This window comes from Rana temporaria, chromosome 11 (genome assembly GCF_905171775.1).
Source record: "Rana temporaria chromosome 11, aRanTem1.1, whole genome shotgun sequence".
In the NCBI taxonomy this organism is placed as follows: domain Eukaryota; kingdom Metazoa; phylum Chordata; class Amphibia; order Anura; family Ranidae; genus Rana; species Rana temporaria.
In genome coordinates, this window is record NC_053499.1 from 25,393,878 (window position 1) to 25,412,587 (window position 18,710).

At 47.0% G+C, this 18,710-nt stretch overlaps 1 protein-coding gene across 3 annotated transcripts in view; it reads left to right on the forward strand.

Moving 5' to 3' along the window:
- Positions 1-675: 675 nt before the first annotated feature.
- The window catches only part of LOC120917146 (para-nitrobenzyl esterase-like), a 29,305-nt gene continuing 11,270 nt past the window's right edge, over positions 676-18,710 (forward strand). Inside the window, exons 1-4 of one of the 3 annotated variants that reach the window (XM_040328227.1) lie at positions 676-727; positions 10,371-11,068; positions 15,844-15,951; positions 18,449-18,645. In XM_040328227.1, coding sequence (XP_040184161.1) covers positions 714-727; positions 10,371-11,068; positions 15,844-15,951; positions 18,449-18,645 — 1,017 coding nt within the window. In that variant the 5' untranslated portion in view covers positions 676-713. Of the gene's footprint in view, positions 728-6,641; positions 6,773-9,077; positions 9,256-10,370; positions 11,069-15,843; positions 15,952-18,448; positions 18,646-18,710 lie in introns of those variants that run through there. The other 2 variants (XM_040328226.1, XM_040328228.1) reach the window with 2 other exon arrangements.

Here is an 18,710-nt window from a genome sequence, read left to right on the forward strand (position 1 = left end):
TTGCGTACCCATCGCTAACGTCGTTTGCGTAAGCGGAAACTTACTCCTGCTATATGAGGAGTAAGTTTCCGCATGTCCCACGTAGGCCATGTTACGGATAGCGTCGGGTCCGCGTCGTGTTTTTCCGTCGGCTACGTCGTTTCCCTAAGTCGTTCTTGAATACGACTTTATGTCAATGACGCACACGTTGACATTTTCCGCCGAGAACTGGAGCATGCGCACTGGGCTTTTTTAAGCCCGGCGCATGCGCAGTTACTTAGAATCGGGGGCAAGCTTAATTTGAATAGAAGCCGCCCTCTTGAAGATATGTGTGGCTATGCGGGGCCATTTACACTCCGCCGCCCCAAACTACGGAGCAAGTGTTTGGGGAATACAGCACTTGCTCCTGTAGTTTGGGGCGGCGGAGTGTAAATGCCTTACGCGCCGCCCGCGGACATTTACAGAGAATATGGGCCTCTGTATTTAATGCAATTCTGGTATTTAATGCCCCTTTAAGACCCTCCTGCTGTTTGTGGAATCTGAACAGGTCGTGGTTGAGTTCCTGGACCTATTTTCTGAGAAAAAAAGCTCTGGTTACAGTCCAGTGTAATGTGAATAATTATTACCAGATTTGCCAGGACCTGCATAACCGACACCTTCACAAACCGAACAAAGATTAGCTGTACAGGGAGGGGGGGGGGGGACTGTGTGTTTTCATACAGCAGTGAGGCAACATGGCGGGGAACAAGTGAGTAGAAAATCACCTCACGGAGGACAGCTCTGGGGCAGAGGGAAGGGACGTGTTGAGATTTCATGGCAGCTTTAACCTCTTTCTAGCCACACTCGGGTGGTATGGAAGCCTTGTCATCTTTTTTAGTTTTGTGAGTGTTTATATAGATAGTGACCAGTGTCACCAGGCAGCCAGCGTCTTATCTGTGTGTGTTGTCACCTGCTTGCTTAAGGTCACTCCCCTGTAGACAAATCCATTGTTTTTATTTTGAATGCCTCATTTGCAGCGACACTCTGAGGTTTTATCACTACAAATGAAGTCCGTTTTCCTTTTTTAATCTACCTAACCATGGGAAAGCAGATGGAACATACCCTTAAAATATTAAAAATAGGGTAAATAAATAAATAAATAATTTAAATATTTACATAAATAAATAAACTTAAATAAGCCTTAAAGCGGTGGTTCCCCTAAAAATAAAATGTTAACATTGCCTTTCCCAAATAAATTACGATTAGAATCGGCCGTTTTTATTAAAAAAAAAAGCTCCGTACATTCCGTTTGTTAGATTCGTTCCCACCGCCACTTCCGGGTACGATGCTGGCGGTGGGCATTCCTATTTGATTGACAGGCATCCGACCGACGCATACATCGCGTCACGAGATGCCGAAAGAAGCCGAACGTCAGTGCGGCTCTATACGGCACATGCGCACCGACGTTCGGCTTCTTTCGGCATCTCGTGACGCGATGTATGCGTCGGTCGGATGCCTGTCAATCAATTAGGAATGCCCACCGCCAGCATCGTACCCGGAAGTGGCGGTGGGAACGAATCTAACAAACGGTATGTACGGAGCTTTTTTTTTTAATAACACCGGCCGATTCTAATCGTAATTTATTTGGGAAAGGCAATGTTAACATTTTATTTTTAGGGGAACCACCGCTTTAAGCTAACCTAGCCACTACAGCCCAGGCTGCCAATAAAATTACCCAGCTTAAAACAAATACCATAGCATTAGCTAAAATTAATATTATTATTATAACAAATAATCATGTAAAATAATGAAAAGCTTGTCCCCCTTTGATAAGACAAAGGTGACCCTACCACATAACAAACACTGCGACAAAATTAAAAAGAGGGGTGGGGGAAAAGAACACCACAGCTCCTAAGTCTTCTGAGGCGAATGAGCCTGAGCTATCGGAACCCTGCTTAAATAGCCCAGAACCGGGTTGGTTCTGGCCAGTTCAAACAGGATTTTCCCGGGCTTTCTACCCCAGCTGCAGAGGTCATCTGTCGGGCAAAGAGCCCGCCAAAATCCCCCTGCAGTAAGAGGTCACTGCAGGGGCAAAAGAGCCCGCCAATTTACCTGAGGGAAAACTGTTCCTCAGGGAAAATTGGAACCATAGGATCCATCGCTTTCCCATGAGGAAAAGGGGGGCAAATGCTGCCACCCCCCTTTTCCTATCATTACATAATACATTTAGAGCTCATTCTTGCTGGCAGAAAAAGAACAGGGGTCTCAAACTGGCGGCCCTCCAGTTTTTTTTCCGAAACTACAAGTCCCAGCATGCTTCTGCCTGTGGGAGTCATGCTTGTAACTGTCAGCCTTGCAATGCCTCATGGGACCTGTAGTTTTGCAACAGCCGGAGGTCCGCCAGTTTGAGACCCTTGGTTTAGATGCATACAACATATCGTTTTGCGCATTTCTACAGTGCCTTGAAAAAGTATTCATACCTCTTGAAATTTTCCAGATTTTGTCATGTTACAGCCAAAACACGTAAATGTATTTTATTGGGATTTTATGTGATACACCAACACAAAGTAGTACATAATTGTGAAGTGGAAGGAAAATGATAAATGGTTTTCCATTTTTTTTTTTACAAATAAATATGTGAAAAGTGTGGCGTGCATGTATATTCAGCCCCCTTTAGGCTGGGTTTACACTGGTGCGACAAGACAGCCGTCCTACTTTGGATCCGACTTTCAATGAACGGGGATCCGGCTTGGATCCCCGCCAATACCAGGCACTGTGTTTGGTATGTATCGTAACCACTTCATTACTGGGCACTTACACCCCCTTCGTGCCCAGACCAATTTTCAGCTTTCAGCGCTGACGCATTTTGAATGACAATTGCGCGGTCATACAACACTGTACCCAAATTATATTTTTATCATTTTCTTCCCACAAATATAGCTTTCTTTTGGTGGTATTTGATCACCTCTGCGATTTTTATTTTTTGCGCTATAAACATAAAAAAACTTAAAATTTTGAAAAAAAACACTTTTTTACTTTTTGTTATAATAATATCCCAATTTTTTTTAAAAAAATAAAAATTTCCCTCGGTTTAGGCCGATACGTATTCTACATATTTTTGTTAAAAAAAAATCGCAATAAGCGTATATTGATTGGTTTGCGCGAAAGTTATAGCGCCTACAAAATAGGGGATAGATTTATGATTTTTTTTTTTTTTTTACTAGTAATGGCGGCGATCTGGGATTTTTTTGTCAGGCCTGCGATATTGCGGCGGACGTATCGGACACTTTTGACACAATTTTGGGACCATTCACATTTATACAGCGATCAGTGCTATAAAAATGCACTAATTACTGTATAAATGTGACTGGCAGTGAAGGGGTTAACACTAGGGGGTGAGGAAGGGGTTAAATGTATTCCCTCATTGTGTTCTTACTGTGTGGGGGGAGAGGACTGACTGGGGGAGGTGACCGATGCTGTGTCCCTATGTAAGGGACACAGATCGGTCTCCTCTCTCCCTGACAGCACGTGGAGCTCTGTGTTTACACACAGAGCTCCACGTCCCTGCTGTCACCGACGATCGCGGGTGTCTGGCGGACATCACGGCCGCCAGGCACTCGCATCGGCTCCCGAACGATGCGCCGGGCACGTTGTTTCCCCGCTGCGCGCCCCCAGCGGCGCGCACGGGGAATCACAACAACAGGACGTCTAAAGACGTCCACTCGGCACTTGAGAGCCGCGCTGTGGACGTCTTTCGTCTATAGCGCGGCCCTCTAGTGGTTAAGGGGGAACTCCACGCCAAATTTTAAATAAAAAACCGGCATGGGTTCCCCCTCCAAGACCATACCATGCCCTTGGGTCTGGTATGGATTTAAAGGGGAACCCCCTACGGCGTGGGGGTCCCCCCCAAAATCCATACAATGTACCCCATACTCATTCATATAGGGTGGGGGGCTGGGATCTGGGGGCCCCCCTTATTAAAGGGGGCTCCCGGATTCCAATAAGCCCCCACCCGCAGAACCCGACAACCAACGGCCAGGGTTGTCAGGAAGAAGCCCTTGTCCTCATCAACATGGGGACAAGGTGCTTTGGGGTGGGGGGGCTGCAGGGCGCTCCCTGCCCCAAAGCACCCACCCTCCATGTTGAGGGCATGCGGCCTGGTACAGTTTAGGAGGGGGGGCGCTCGCTTGTCCCCACTCCCTTTCCTGACCAGCTGGGCTGCGTGCTCAGATAAGGGTCTGGTATGGATTTTGGGGGGGACCCCCACGTCGTTTTTTTGGCGTAGGGGTCCCCTTTAAATCCATACCAGACCCAAGGGCCTGGTATGCTCTTGGAGGGGGAACCCATGCCATTTTTTATTTAAAATTTGGCGTGGAGTTCCCCCTCAAGACCATCAAAGTACAAGTTGCATGCCAAAGTCTGAGCATGCAAGACGGCGTTCCGTCCCACTTGCAGTGGGCTGAAGTAGGATCAAAGTTGGATTAAAGCAGTGCAGGGAGCATTTTTAAAGTCGGTCCAACTTGTGTCGGACCAGTTAAGACGGCTCCCATAGGGAAACATCGATTTTCACACGCCATGCGACATGAGCTCTCAATGCCGTGTGTATGCTCCATAGCAGTTTTTCCCCTGACAGGAAAAACTGCGAGCTAAAAAATTAGAACTTCTCTTTTTTCTCGCTGCGATTCTCTGCGTTTTTTTGCTCAGCAGTTTTCCTATGGGAAACACTGCAGTGGAGAATACACACGGCCGGTTTTCCCAACCAAATCTGTCATGGCAGTTTTCCTGTCGGGAAAACCGGCCGTGTGTACACGGGAAAAGCAACCGAGCAGGTTCTCGGTTTTCCCCTCGGTTTTCCCGGCGGACTTTTGACCATGGTGACACATATACACTGATCCCCCCATGGTGACACATATACACTGATCCCCCATGGTGACACATATACACACTGATCCCCCCATGGTGACACATATACACTGATCCCCCATGGTGACACATACACACTGATCCCCCATGGTGACACATATACACTGATCCCCCATGGTGACACATATACACTGATCCCCCATGGTGACACATACACACTGATCCCCCATGGTGACACATATACACTGATCCCCCATGGTGACACATATACACTGATCCCCCCATGGTGACACATATACACTGATCCCCCATGGTGACACATATATACACTGATCCCCCCATGGTGACACATATACACACTGATCCCCCCATGGTGACACATATACACACTGATCCCCTCATGGTGACACATATATACACACTGATCCCCCCATGGTGACACATATATACACTGATCCCCCCATGGTGACACATATATACACACTGATCCCCCCATGGTGACACATATACACACTGATCCCCCCATGGTGACACATATATACACTGATCCCCCCATGGTGACACATATATACACTGATCCCCCCATGGTGACACATATATACACACTGATCCCCCCATGGTGACACATATACACACTGATCCCCCCCATGGTGACACATATATACACACTGATCCCCCCCATGGTGACACATATATACACTGATCCCCCCCCCATGGTGACACATATATACACTGATCCCCCCCCATGGTGACACATATATACACTGATCCCCCCCCCCATGGTGACACATATATACACTGATCCCCCCCCATGGTGACACATATATACACTGATCCCCCCATGGTGACACATATACACACTGATCCCCCCATGGTGACACATATACACACTGATCCCCCCATGGTGACACATATATACACTGATCCCCCCCCCATGGTGACACATATATACACTGATCCCCACATGGTGACACATATACACTGATCCCCCATGGTGACACATATATACACTGATCCCCCCCCATGGTGACGCATATATACACTGACTCCCCCCCCATGGTGACACATATATACACTGATACAGACTGCCTGTAGAAAACATGAGGGGGGCGGAGACAAGACCGGTCACCCCGCACAAGGAGAGAGAGCCACAGGGACCGGTCTTTATTATAGGGAGGAAGTTCCGGGACAGATGTGGAGGAAATACACGGGACACACCAAGACTGAAGGAGGCGGGACTTTTTGTACGTCAATGACGTCAGCCACGACCGCGCTGCATAAGGGCAAGATCATTCCCCGCTGCCCGTGGAAACGGCTCGGGGGTTAAAAATTCTATTGGGGATTATCGAGACTCGGGGCTTTTCGGGGGCACATTCGGGGCTCCAGCCCCCCCAGCCAGTGCCCCCCGACGCCCCTGCCGCCGGGAAAACCAATCGCGTGTACGATCCTATAGATAAGAACAGTGGTTCTCAACTTCAGTCCTCAAGTACTGCCAATGGGCCATGTTTTCCTTTACTTTGCAAAGCTGCTTTAAATCAATGGCATGGTATTGATAAGAGTTACAGTATTTTATCTAAGGTAAGTTCCCAAAACATGGCCCATTACTTGAGGACCGAGGTTGACAACCACTGGATTAGAAGATGTGATGCAATCAATGGCTAGTCTGTGCAACAAACAACATTATTTGTTTGTGCCAGTGTATTTTACCAGCCATAGAGACTTGGTTGCAGAACTGAAATGTACAGCTGGCATTACGTGTGGGTATTATGCCTGGGGGAAGGAAGGCACTCCTCCCACACAGACATACCTGTTCCTCCTGCCCTAGGATTCTGAACACATTGTGTAACACCTGTAGTAAGACTTCATTTAGTTTTTGTGTCGGCTTGTGAACGTCGGTAACGTTTCTCTTTTTCTTAAAACGTGATGAGATGATGGCGAATCGAGGTATAAGGTAAGTAATATGCTTTTTATCCGTAGCCTGGGCAAAAAATGGAAATTTAACCTTGCGATGTTGGAAGAGCCCCACTGCACAGCAAGCTTTTAAATTAATAAATGAGTGTGAGTTGCCAAAAGCTCCAGAGTTCTGGTCATTTCACTTTACTGCACTGATATGGTGGTGTTGATACAGACAACACAGGTAGCTCTTTAGACTTTTGCATGAACTTGTCCTCTGTATGTATTTTCTTTTTCTCTCCCTCCCTGCTTTCTTTTTCTACTTAAAGCGATTGTAAAGTTCCTTTTTTTTTTCTTTTAAATAACAAACATGATTATACCCGCCTGCTCTGTGTAATGGTATTGCACAGAGCAGCCCCGATCCTCCCCCCCTGGGATGCCCCAGTGGTGCTCCTGGCTCCTCCTCTTGCTCACGAGTCCCGCTGCTGCATCCATTGACACAGACAGCAGGACTCGGCTCTGCCCCTCCGCTCTCGTGTCACTGGATTTGATTGACAGCAGCAGAAGCCCATGGCTCCTGCTGCTATCAATCTATCCAACGAGGACCCGAGACAGCTGCTGAAGATGCTGGGCTCGTGCTTGACGCTGGAAGGAACGGGTTCAGGTGGGATCTGTGGGGGAGCTGTAGCACAGAAGGGGTTTCACCTTAATGCATACAATTGTAAAGTCTTGTTATAAAAAAATAACAAACACGTTATACTTCTGTGCAGTTGGTTTTGCACAGAGCAGCCCAGACCCTCGTCTTCTCGGGTCCCTCTTTGCTGCTCCTGGCCACTCCCTCCTGACAAGTGCCCCCACAGCAAATAGCTTGCTATGGGGGCACCCAGAGCTGAGTCACAGCTCTGTGTCCACTCAAACATGGGGGCCCGCCCCTCTTTCCTCTGATTGACTAACTGACTTTGATTGACAGCCGCAGGAGCCAATAGTAACACGGCTGTGTCTCAGTCAATCAGGAGGAGAGTCCCAGATGACTAAGATACTCACAGACATCGCTGTAGAGTAAAGGGGCACTGGTAAGTAATTTGGGGAGGCTGGGGAGGCTGATACACACAGAAGGCTTTTTATCTTAATGCATTGAATGCATTAAAATAAAAAAACATTTGCCTTTACAACTCTTTTAAGGTGAAAACCCTTGAGACTTTACAACCCCTTTAAAAGAGACTCTGCAACTATTACCTATATTAAACTCAATAAGTTGTTTTATACGGTGAGGGTTTACCAGGCCCGGACTGGCCATAGGGCATACCGGGCATATGCCCGGTGGGCCGCTGCGGCCCGCGGGCCACAGGTCATGTCTCTGTAATGTAGGGGGGGGTCTGTATGGGCTGTATTGTAGAGGGGGGCCTGTAATGTAGGGGGGTCTGTACTGTAGGGAGGGGGTCTGCACTGTAGGGAGGTCTGTGTAACATGCAGGAGGTCCAGAACTGTTAGGCCGCATACAGACGAGCGGACCTGTCCGATGAAAACGGTCCTCGGACCGTTTTCATCGGACATGTCCACTCAGAGATTTTGGTCTGATGGTTGTACACACCATCAAACCAAAATCCCCGCGGACAGAATACGTGGTGACGTGATGGCGACGATGATGCGGCGACGTGCGCGAACCCGGAAGTTCAATGCTTTCACGCATGCGTCGAATCACTTCGACGTCATGCGTGGGTTCTCGGGCCAGCGGACATGTCCGATGAGTCATACTGACCATCGGACATGTTTCTTAGCATGCTAAGAAACGGTTGTCCGCTGGAAACCTGTCCGGTCGGCCGGAAAATTGTCCGGTCGGCCCTACACACGACCTAACATGTCCGCGGGAACTGGTCCGACGGACCAGTTTCAGCGGACATGTTCGGTCGTGTGTACGAGGCCTTAGGGGGGTGTCTGTGTAACAAACTATGGGGTGCAATAATCCAATGTGAAACTTTTCCTCTGAGCAGGAGCTTCCTGTAATAAAGACCGGTCACTGCTGCTCCTTGTCCTTGTGCAGCGCGACTGATCTGGTCTCCGTCCCCTCCTGTAGTTTTCTGCAGGCAGCCTGTAGCAGGTGGTTCTGCCAAGTCCCTCACCCAGCTATGCTGTCTGTATAGACTATTTACAGTGCAATGATAAAGCGCAGAAAGGGTATTTAAAAAATCTCACTTGCTGTGTTTTCTTTTCCATAAAATTATTTTTGTAATTCACTTTAAATGTGCTTTTTGAACTTGCTAGAAATTTGTACTACTCCAGGAGAGTCAATTCCTTAGCCCTCCTTCCTTCTAGGTCATATCCGTCTTACCTTTTGGGAGTGTCTACTGTATTTGCTGGCCCAGCTCCACTTCCCTCCCTACATAAACCTTTTATGATGCTGCCAGGGAGGAAAAAGTTGGATACTTTAGGTGTCACTTGAGTGGTGGCTTAGTCTGCTGGGGCTGCTGCTATCACATTCAAGATGATGCTCAGCAGAAGCTTCAGGCCTTTTGGGTGTCTATAAAGGGGATGCTTTTACAGGTAAATTATATTTATTAATTGTATACAAATATGTTAAATGTTCATATAATCTTATGGGAAGATTTTTGTTGAAATGGATGGTTTGGCAATAGAATCTCATAGTTGCTCATAGACAGGTCATTGATTGCTTTGAGCAAGATAAAACGAAAAAAACCTCCAGGGTCTTCATAAGGTGGTGAACCACCATGGTTTCTTTGAATAATCAGTGTCAATGTTTGTGATGGGAAACATTTGGAAACATTTTCACTTAGTTGTAAAGATAAAGGGGCAGATCCACAAAGAAAGTACGCCGGCGTATCTATTGATACGCCGGCGTACTTTCAAAATTCCCGCGTCGTATCTTTGTTTTGAATCCTCAAAACAAGATACGACGGCATCTGGGTTAGATCCGACAGGCGAACGTCTTCGTGCGCCTTTGGATCTTAGATGCAATTCTTCGGCGTCCGCTAGGTGGCGTTCCCGTTGTAATCCGCGCCGAGTATGCAAATTAGCTATTTCCGACGATCCACGAACGTACGAGCGGCCGTCGCATTCTTTTACGTTGTTTCCGTTCGGCTTTTTTCGGTGTATAGTTAAAGCTGCTGTCTGGTGGCGTACGCAATGTTAAGTATGGCCGTCGTTCCCGTGTCAAATTTTTAAAATTGTATTTCGTTTGCGTAAGTCGTCCGTGAATGGGGCTGGACGCCATTTACGTTCACGTCAAAACCAATGATGTCCTTGCGACGTCATTTGGAGCAATGCACCTTGGGAGTTTTGACGGACGGGGCATGCGCAGTTCGTTCACGCGGGGACACGCTTCATTTATATGAAACACGCCCCCTACTCGCCGCATTTGAATTCCGTGCCCTTACGCCACGAGAGATACACTACGGCGCCGTAACTTACCACGTGAATTCTTTCAGGATTCAAACCAAAGCCAGGTAAGTTACGGCGGCGTAGCGTATCTCAGATACGCTGCGCGGGTGCAGATCTTTGAGGATCTGCCCCAAAATTCATTAGAATAGTATTAATTTTGCCATCCATGGCCAGTGTAAAGTATCCGACTTCACCTAGCAATGATAGTCATCCTTGTAGGCTACTGGAAGTATTAAGATGTTTTTCCGTTTTCTTGACAGCCATAGGCATACTCGAAGAGAGCAAGGTTTACATTCCGAGTTTAGGCAATTGGTGGACTCTGAGGGGGAAGAAGAAGAAGAAACTTTTTCGGAGAAGGACTTTGACACAGTTGACTCTTCCTGCAGATTCCAATCCTTCAAGATCATGGCTGCTATAATAACTGTTGGGATTATACTGGTGTGTTTGCTCGCAGCTGGTTTTGCCTACCTTTCGGGAAATTCAGGATGTACACTGGTAGATGTGTCAACATCATGTGGAAAGGTTCGTGGTCATCATTGCGATCATGTTTATATGTTTAAAGGAATTCCTTATGCCAGTCCCCCCACTGGACCATTGCGTTGGAGGCCTCCTGTGGAGCCCACCTGTTGGAATGACACTCTCACTGCCACAGAGTTCAAGTCCATGTGTGCCCAAGTGAGGCCTTTGAGTGAGACGGGCACAGTGATGGGCTCAGAAGATTGCCTGTATGTCAATGTGTGGACACCATCACTGGATCATGAAGCCAAGCTGCCAGTCATGGTTTGGATCCACGGAGGCTACCTTTTAATTGACAGTGGCTCAGAACCTGGCTATTGTCCCAATGAAGATCTAGTAAAGGACAGCCATATTGTCCATGTCAGCTTCAACTACCGTCTTAATGCATTTGGATTCCTGGCTTTGGCTGAACTCCGAGAAGGATCTCCTACCAACACCTCTGGTAACTACAACACAGCACATGTACAGATCTATTTTCTCTATCTTCGCTTTAATCTTTATTAGTTAATATTTTCCCAATGCCTTTTCCTGTATAAATGTGCCTCCTGCCAGTGTGAGGTGCAGTTATTGTGCAGCTATGAGTTTTTATGCATGGTGCAGGCTTATAGTAGGTATGCAATTTTCTCTAAAATATCCACATCGGTAGATATTCCAGAACACACTAGATTCTGTTAGTTCTAGTCTAAATTGTACTTTGCTATGTATTGCCCTAGAACATTGTTCCGGGAAGTCTAGTTCTAATAGTGCACCAGTAGGGCCACAGACCCCTGAGTGATGGTTGCCAAGTCGTTGACTAGACATTTCAGTTTTTGCACAGATAATTCTAGGGGCTTTAGGAGAGGCTTGGGCCATGTGCACCAAATATTGGGCCGGATTCAGAAAGGAGAAACGGCGGGGTATCTCCAGATACGCCGCCGTAATTTAAAATGTGAGCCGTCGCATCTTTACGCCAATTCACAAAGCTAGATACGCCTGAAAAGATGGCTTCAGCCGACCAATGTAACTTGCCTACGCCGGCGTATCGTGGTTGCATAGTTACGCTGGACGCATTCGGCGTTCCCATTAAAAAATATGCAAATGAGTAAGATACGCCGATTCACCAACGTAGTTGCGCCCGGCGTATCAATATACGTTGTTTACGTAAGGCGTCTGACCGGCGTAAAGTTACCCCTGCTATATGAGGCGCAGCCAATGTTAAGTATGGACGTCGGAACAGCATAGAATTTTACACGTTTTACGTCGTTTGCGTAAGTCGTCCGTGAATGGGGCTGTGCGTAGGTTACGTTCACGTCGACTAAGCATTGAGCGGGCGTAATTTACGGAGACAATTCGACGTGATACTGAGCATGCGCGTGCATGCGTCGTTCGTTAAGCGCGTCATTTACGCGGGGTCACGAGTCATTAACATACAACACGCCCACTACCAGCCTAGTTTGAATTAGGCGGGCTTACGCCGGCCCATTTACACTACGCCGCGTAACTTAGAGCGCAAGTTCTTTCTGAATACGGGACCTGCCGCTCTAAGTTACGGCGGCGTAGTGTATCTGAGATACGCTACGCCCGCCTAAAGATAGGCGATTCTTTCTGAATCTGGCCCTCTGTGTTTTAAAAAAAGTATATCTAAAGTCATTTTTTAAAACTTTGGGGCAGACAAGGGAAGGATTAAAGCATATCTAAACCCAAAAACAAACATTTAATATACTGCGGCTTACCAGTCCAGTGGCTAAAATCGATTTAATTGTTCAGGCTAAGAACGGGTTCAGCAAATACAGGAAATACCTGCTCATTGTACCAGAAAAGCAGCGTCTTTGTCACTTCGTGTGAGCTGAAAAGAAAGCACAAAGAACGTTATTGTGTAATCTACTAGCCCCATCAATCCACCATGTACAGCAGGGGTCTCCAAACTTTCTAAACAAAGGGCCAGTTTACTGTCCTTCAGATTTTAGGGGGGCCGGACTGTGGCCAGTGGGAATATAATTTTTTTTCTAGTGTAGCGCCCTTCTCCCAATGAGTGGGCGCAATATGTTGAAATAATAGTTGCCTGGGCAGTAGTTTGGCCCAGAGAGATTTTGTTCAAATTCATGGCTCTGTTCCAGTTTGGCTGGTTGCACGATTTTCTCTCTGATGGTGGGTGTCGCTGTCACCGCTGGTCAGAGTTGGAAAGGCAACAGGTTGGATGCATTGGGTATCTTCTTTCCCAGAAGCGGCCCAGGGGGCGTGGTTAACCCGCTGTGCATTCTGGGAGAGGGTACTTAAGGGGCAGACATCATTTTGTGGGGTTCATCTTCCAATCCCGCTCTGAGGGCCCTCCTGGCCTCAGGGATGAGTTGGCAGTTACCGCCTCGGGGCCACGTTGGCCTGAGGCCTCGCAACTGAGATGTAGACCCTGGAGCTGCTGGGTCACCTTACCTGTTGGAATGGACCGAGCAATTGAGGACTCAATTGAAGGATACATCCTGATCTCAAAGATCAGGATGGTCAGAGACTATCGAACAAGTTCTACAATTCACCTAGTCTGTGGCAGAGACTATCCTTTGATCGAGTTTCGCACTGGCTGCTAGACCAGTGACAGTGGGCCTATCTGGTGGTCGCCGAGTCCAGCGTGGAAACGGTTGTTCCTCTGGACCTAAAAGACCTAAAGACCTAAAAGTAATAAATGTGGTCAGATGCCTGAATCTCCCCTACACCTCCACCCCTCTTTTCTGAAGTTGTCTTTAATAAAAACCCTCTCTGCAGGGAGGAGAAAAGGAGACTTGGTGTTTGGTGCAGACATTTCTTCCTTTAACCACTTCTTCAAGGAGAACCCCTGAGGCGAGTGCACGGAACAGCTCCTTCGGGGGTAGTACTACACTAGCATTGACAAAAAAAAAGAAGAAAACTGCATGGGGGATCCCCTTCCAAAATCAATACAAGACCCTTATCCAAGCATGCAGTCTGGCAAGCCAGGAAAGGGGGGGGGGGGTGATGAGCGACTGCCCCCCCTCCTGAACCATACCAGGCCACATGCAACATGCACCCCAAAGCACCTTGTCTCCATGTTGATGGGGTCAAGGGCCTTTTCCCAAAAACCCTGGGATGTGATTGTGGGGGTCTGCGAGTGAGGGGAGCCTATCAGAATTTGGAATGTTCCCTTAAACAAGGGGGCCCCCAGAACCCGCCATCCCCCCATGTATTGCATTTTTGATATCAGGGGGTTGAATAGTACCCCATTGTTGGTGTCAGGGACAGGAATTATGCCCTATTATTGGTGTCAGTGGGAAGAAAAGTGTCTCGTATCAGTGGGATGAATAGTAGTCCAAGGGCCTGATAAAAGGAAAGCAAAGGGCTGCATCTGGCCCCCGGGCCGCAGTTTGGGGGCCACTGATGTACAGTAATGGAGATGAACAAAGGGAGACATTTTTGAAGACCAGCCTGTGTGACAACCATGGCTCCCTCCATAGATACAGTGGAGAAAAAACGTAAACATGAAGGGACAGGAAGGTTGTTGTTTTCAGGACTACCAGGTGGCAATAAAAGAAAACAAAAGGCAGAAAAAAATGCTAATGCAGCCATGGATTGCGAATAACTTGGCCTGCAATTGTTTAACAAGACTAGCAATTTTTTTTTATATATATTAGTGCTGTCAGTTAAATGCGTTATTAACGGCGTTAACACAAACCCATGTTAACGCCGTCAATTTTTTTATCGCGCGATTAACGAGGCGGCGTTCGGGGGTTATACCGGGATGATGCCTGCAGCCGCAGGCATCATCCCGGTACCGTTGTTTAGAGCGGGCAATCGGCTATCCTAACATAACAACCGATGCGGCTAAAAGCCGCTCGGTTGTTATGCCGGAGGAGCGGGAGGGGACATCCCCCCCCTCCCGCCGCCTTTCGCCGCTCTGACCGGGCCTCCCGTCCCACCGGGAGACCCGATCCTCCATCCGCCGCGTTCTGTGTCCAGGCGGAGACTGACACTAAGCCGTAAACGGCTTTGATTCAGTCTCCGCATTGAAACCACGGAAGCGGCGTCATGACGTCACTTCCGGGTTTCTCGGCTGCCAATGGCGCCGGATTTAAAAAAGTACACAGTATTCAGAATCGCCGTTTTCGGTGATCTGAATACTTTGAAGTGCAAAGGAGGGCTCGGAGGTCTTTTAGACCCCGATCCCTCCATAAAGAGTACCTGTCACCACCTATTGCTGTCACAAGGGATGTTTACATTCCTTGTGACAGCAATAAAAGTGATCAAAATGTAAAAAAATAAAAAAACACAATTTAATATTATAAAAAATAAATAAATAAGAAAACAAAAAAAAAGTTTTAAAGGGTGAACCTCCTTAATCGCACGATTAATCGTGAGTTAACTATGACATTAATGCGATTAATCGCGATTAGAAATTTTAATCGCTTGACAGCACTAATAAATATATATATTTTTATTAAAGCGGTTGTAAACCGCATAAACTTTTTTTTTTTTTTCAAACCTGCAAGGCAAAAGGCATAATCAGCTATTTTGCACCGCATACTAGCTGATTATGAAATACTTACCTCGGAACGAGGTGAAGAACACTTACCTGGTCCACGCCGAGCGAGATGTCATCTTGCTCCGGCGTGTCTTCCGGGTATCGCTGCTCCAGCGTGCGCGCGGGAGATTTAAAATCGGCAGGGTCCGGCGGATGCCGGTCCTTTCGCCGTGGATTCCCCCCTGTGCATGCGCCGCTGCAATCAGCGGATACCAGAATTGCATTACATACAGAGTGCAGAGTTCAGGGGGTTACAAAGCTGTCACTTGTAAACACAGAAACCAGACCTCTGTGTTTTCAAGTGATTGTGGTGAGCAGGCACCAAAGGGTCTGAGCCAGAGGTGGTGGAACTGAGCTCCCCCAAGTTCCCGCTGAAAAAAAGACCTGTATATATATATATATATATATATATATATATATATATATATATATATATATATATATATATATATATATATATATATATATATATATACACACGTAGCTATATATCTATTGTGCTACCCTTCTTAATTGCACACTTTTAAAGCAGAAAACAACCGACCTTTTAGAGACTGACGCAAATTAAGTGAAATAAAAAGGTACTGAAATTAGGTGCATATAAAAAATACTGCTTACTCTAAAAAGTAACTGCTTTCATTAGTATTTTTTTGTATCTTGAGTTTAACTTTAGGCACATGAGCATAATCTTTTTCTTAACCACTGACTTGCAGGAAATTATGGATTCATGGATCAGGTGGCTGCCCTAAGATGGGTTCAGAAGAACATCCAATATTTTGGTGGTGACCCAAACAAGGTGACGATTTATGGCCAAAGCTCAGGTGAGAATAGTGTGCCAATAATAAATCATTACCATAATGAACAACTTTGTGCTTTTTTATTATTTTTTAGATTCTGTATCCGAGGAGCTTACAATCACATGTCCCTGTACGTCAGGGGGGGGCAACCTTTTGAAGAGTGAGGGCCACTTAAGCAACTTGCTAACTGGTCACGGGCCACAAGTGGAATGGACGGATGACGGATCCATGTCCACTCTGTATATGCAGAGCAGACACGGACACAGCCCACTCTACTCTTTGGGCCCTCCCATCCGATCCAACCAGATGGAAGGGGACAGTTGGAGGTAGGTGGGTGCAAACACAAGTCCGTTTGCATCTGCCACTCCATAGAGGTGAATGGAGTGTCTGTGTGGGTTGAACTGTTCATGTGAAAGGAGCCTAAGGCCTCGTACACACGATAGGTTAAACAGAGGACAGCGGTCTGATGGACCGTTTTCATCGGTCAAAACCGAACGTGTGTGGGCCCCATAGGTTATTTAACCATCGGTTAAAAAAAAGCAATCTTGCTTTAAATTTAACCGATGGATACCTAACCGATAGGTCAAAACCGATCGTTAGTAGGCACAACCATCGGTTAAAAATCCACGCATGCTCAGAATCAAGTCGACGCATGCTTGGAAGCATTGAACTTAGTTTTTTCAGCACGTCGTTGTGTTTTACATCACCGCGTTCTGACACAATCGTTTTTTTAACCGATGGTGTGTAGGCGCGACGGACCATCAGTCAGCTTCATCGGTTAACCGATGAAAACGGTACATCGGTCCGTTCTCATCGGATGGACTGATCGTGTGTACGCGGCATAAGGCTCCTTTCACACTGATGTGCTGCAGTTTACCTGCACTGCGAGTGCAGCGCAGTGGACCTGTGGCTTTCCTGGGTTAGCTGCACATATACTGCAGGTGTGGCGCACTTTCTGAAAGCGCACCAAACCCACAGGTAATAACAGAGGTGTATGATTCAGTGCAGGTAACCCGAAGGTGCGCTGCACCTGCGGATACGTTTGAAAGCAGCCCAGTAACCAATGCAGAACAGGTATGCCCATATATACACTTTTTAGTAATAAACTTACCTTTAATTACAGTCTTTTATTCAGGTATCGCTGTTGCTGTCCCAGGCAGAGTGCATTTGGTATAACTCCGCTTGTGATAGGAGTCGGCTCTATACAGGAAGCATCGGCATATGCGGCTCTGCTCCCTCCGCAGCCGCTTGCTTTATATACCGCTGGCTTCATTCAGAACACTGATGCTCTGGGATGACAGGTCGGCAACCCGCGATCTGGGCTTGCAAACCTGCTATCCCAAAGCAGGAGGATGCAGGCCACATCAGAGGGCTCCGCAGGCCACTGGTTGGGCACCTCTGCTCTACGTCATACAAACACATACATACATTCATACACACAGGGAGCCCTATGCAATCAGAAGCCAGTCCACCCTTTTTTTGTGGGAGAGAAAAAAAAAGGGGGGGGGGGGTAAATCCATGGCACCTCATGGAAATTAAACCCTGGGGCCTCAGTACTATAGGTCCACAATGCTAACCACTGCAATACAACGCTGCCATGTATAATTTAAACATTTTAAGTTGTAGAAATTTTTATAATATTTTGTGCATATTTGTTAGGAGCTTTGGGCCAGATTCACGTAGAAGTGCGGCGGCGTAACGTATCGTAGATACGTTACACCGCCGCAAGTTTTCATCGCAAGTGCCTGATTCACAAAGCACTTGCAATGAAAACCTACGCTGGCGGCCTCTGGCGTAAGCCCGCGTAATTCAAAGGGGCGTGTGCCATTTAAATTAGGCGCGCTCCCGCGCCGGACCTACTGCGCATGCTCCGTTCTGAAATTCCCGCCGTGCTTTGCGCAAACTGACGTCATTTTTTCGAACAGCGACGTGCGTAGCGTACTTCCGTATTCCCGGAACGTCTTACGCAAACAACGTGAATTTTTAAATTTCGACGCGGGAACGACGGCCATACTTTATACAGCACATACGTGTGCTGTGTAAAGTTAGGGCACCCAAAACGACGACTAAATTTGCGACGGGAAACTAGACTAGCAGCGACGTAGCGAACGCGAAAAACCGTCGTGGATCGCCGTAACTCCTAATTTGCATACTTGACGCTGGTTTACGATGCAAACTCCCCCCAGCGGCGGCCGCGGTATTGCATCCTAAGATCCGACAGTGTAAAACAATTACACCTGTCGGATCTTAGGGCTATCTATGCGTAACTGATTCTACGAATCAGTCGCATAGATACTCTGAGAGATACGACGGCGTATCAGGAGATACTCCGTCGTATCTCCTTTGTGAATCTGGGCCTTTGTTCGCAAAAAAAAAGCATCTAGAGACAATGGTCCTTTAAACCTGGACATTGTATTATTATAATATATACATTATTGCTTATAGTAAAGCAGATACCATAATGTTCCATAGTTATGTTTTGGTTTTGACCATCCTCATTTGAATACTCTAAATAATGAAGGAGGGACTTCGGTCTGGACTATGATGACGTCTCCATTGGCCAAGGGTCTTTTTCATCGTGCCATTGATATTAGTGGATCCTCTGTGTTTAAAGCCACCATGGCGGAGGCAGAAAAGGACAACCTGGTCTTCCTGAAGAAAACAGGCTGTGAAGATGCTGAGTGTTTGAGGCAGCTGAATGTAATCAAGATCCTTCAAGTAAGTGTCACCCACACTCAATAGGCAGAAAAGGCTTAATTTTTTTATTCCATTTATCCCGTTGT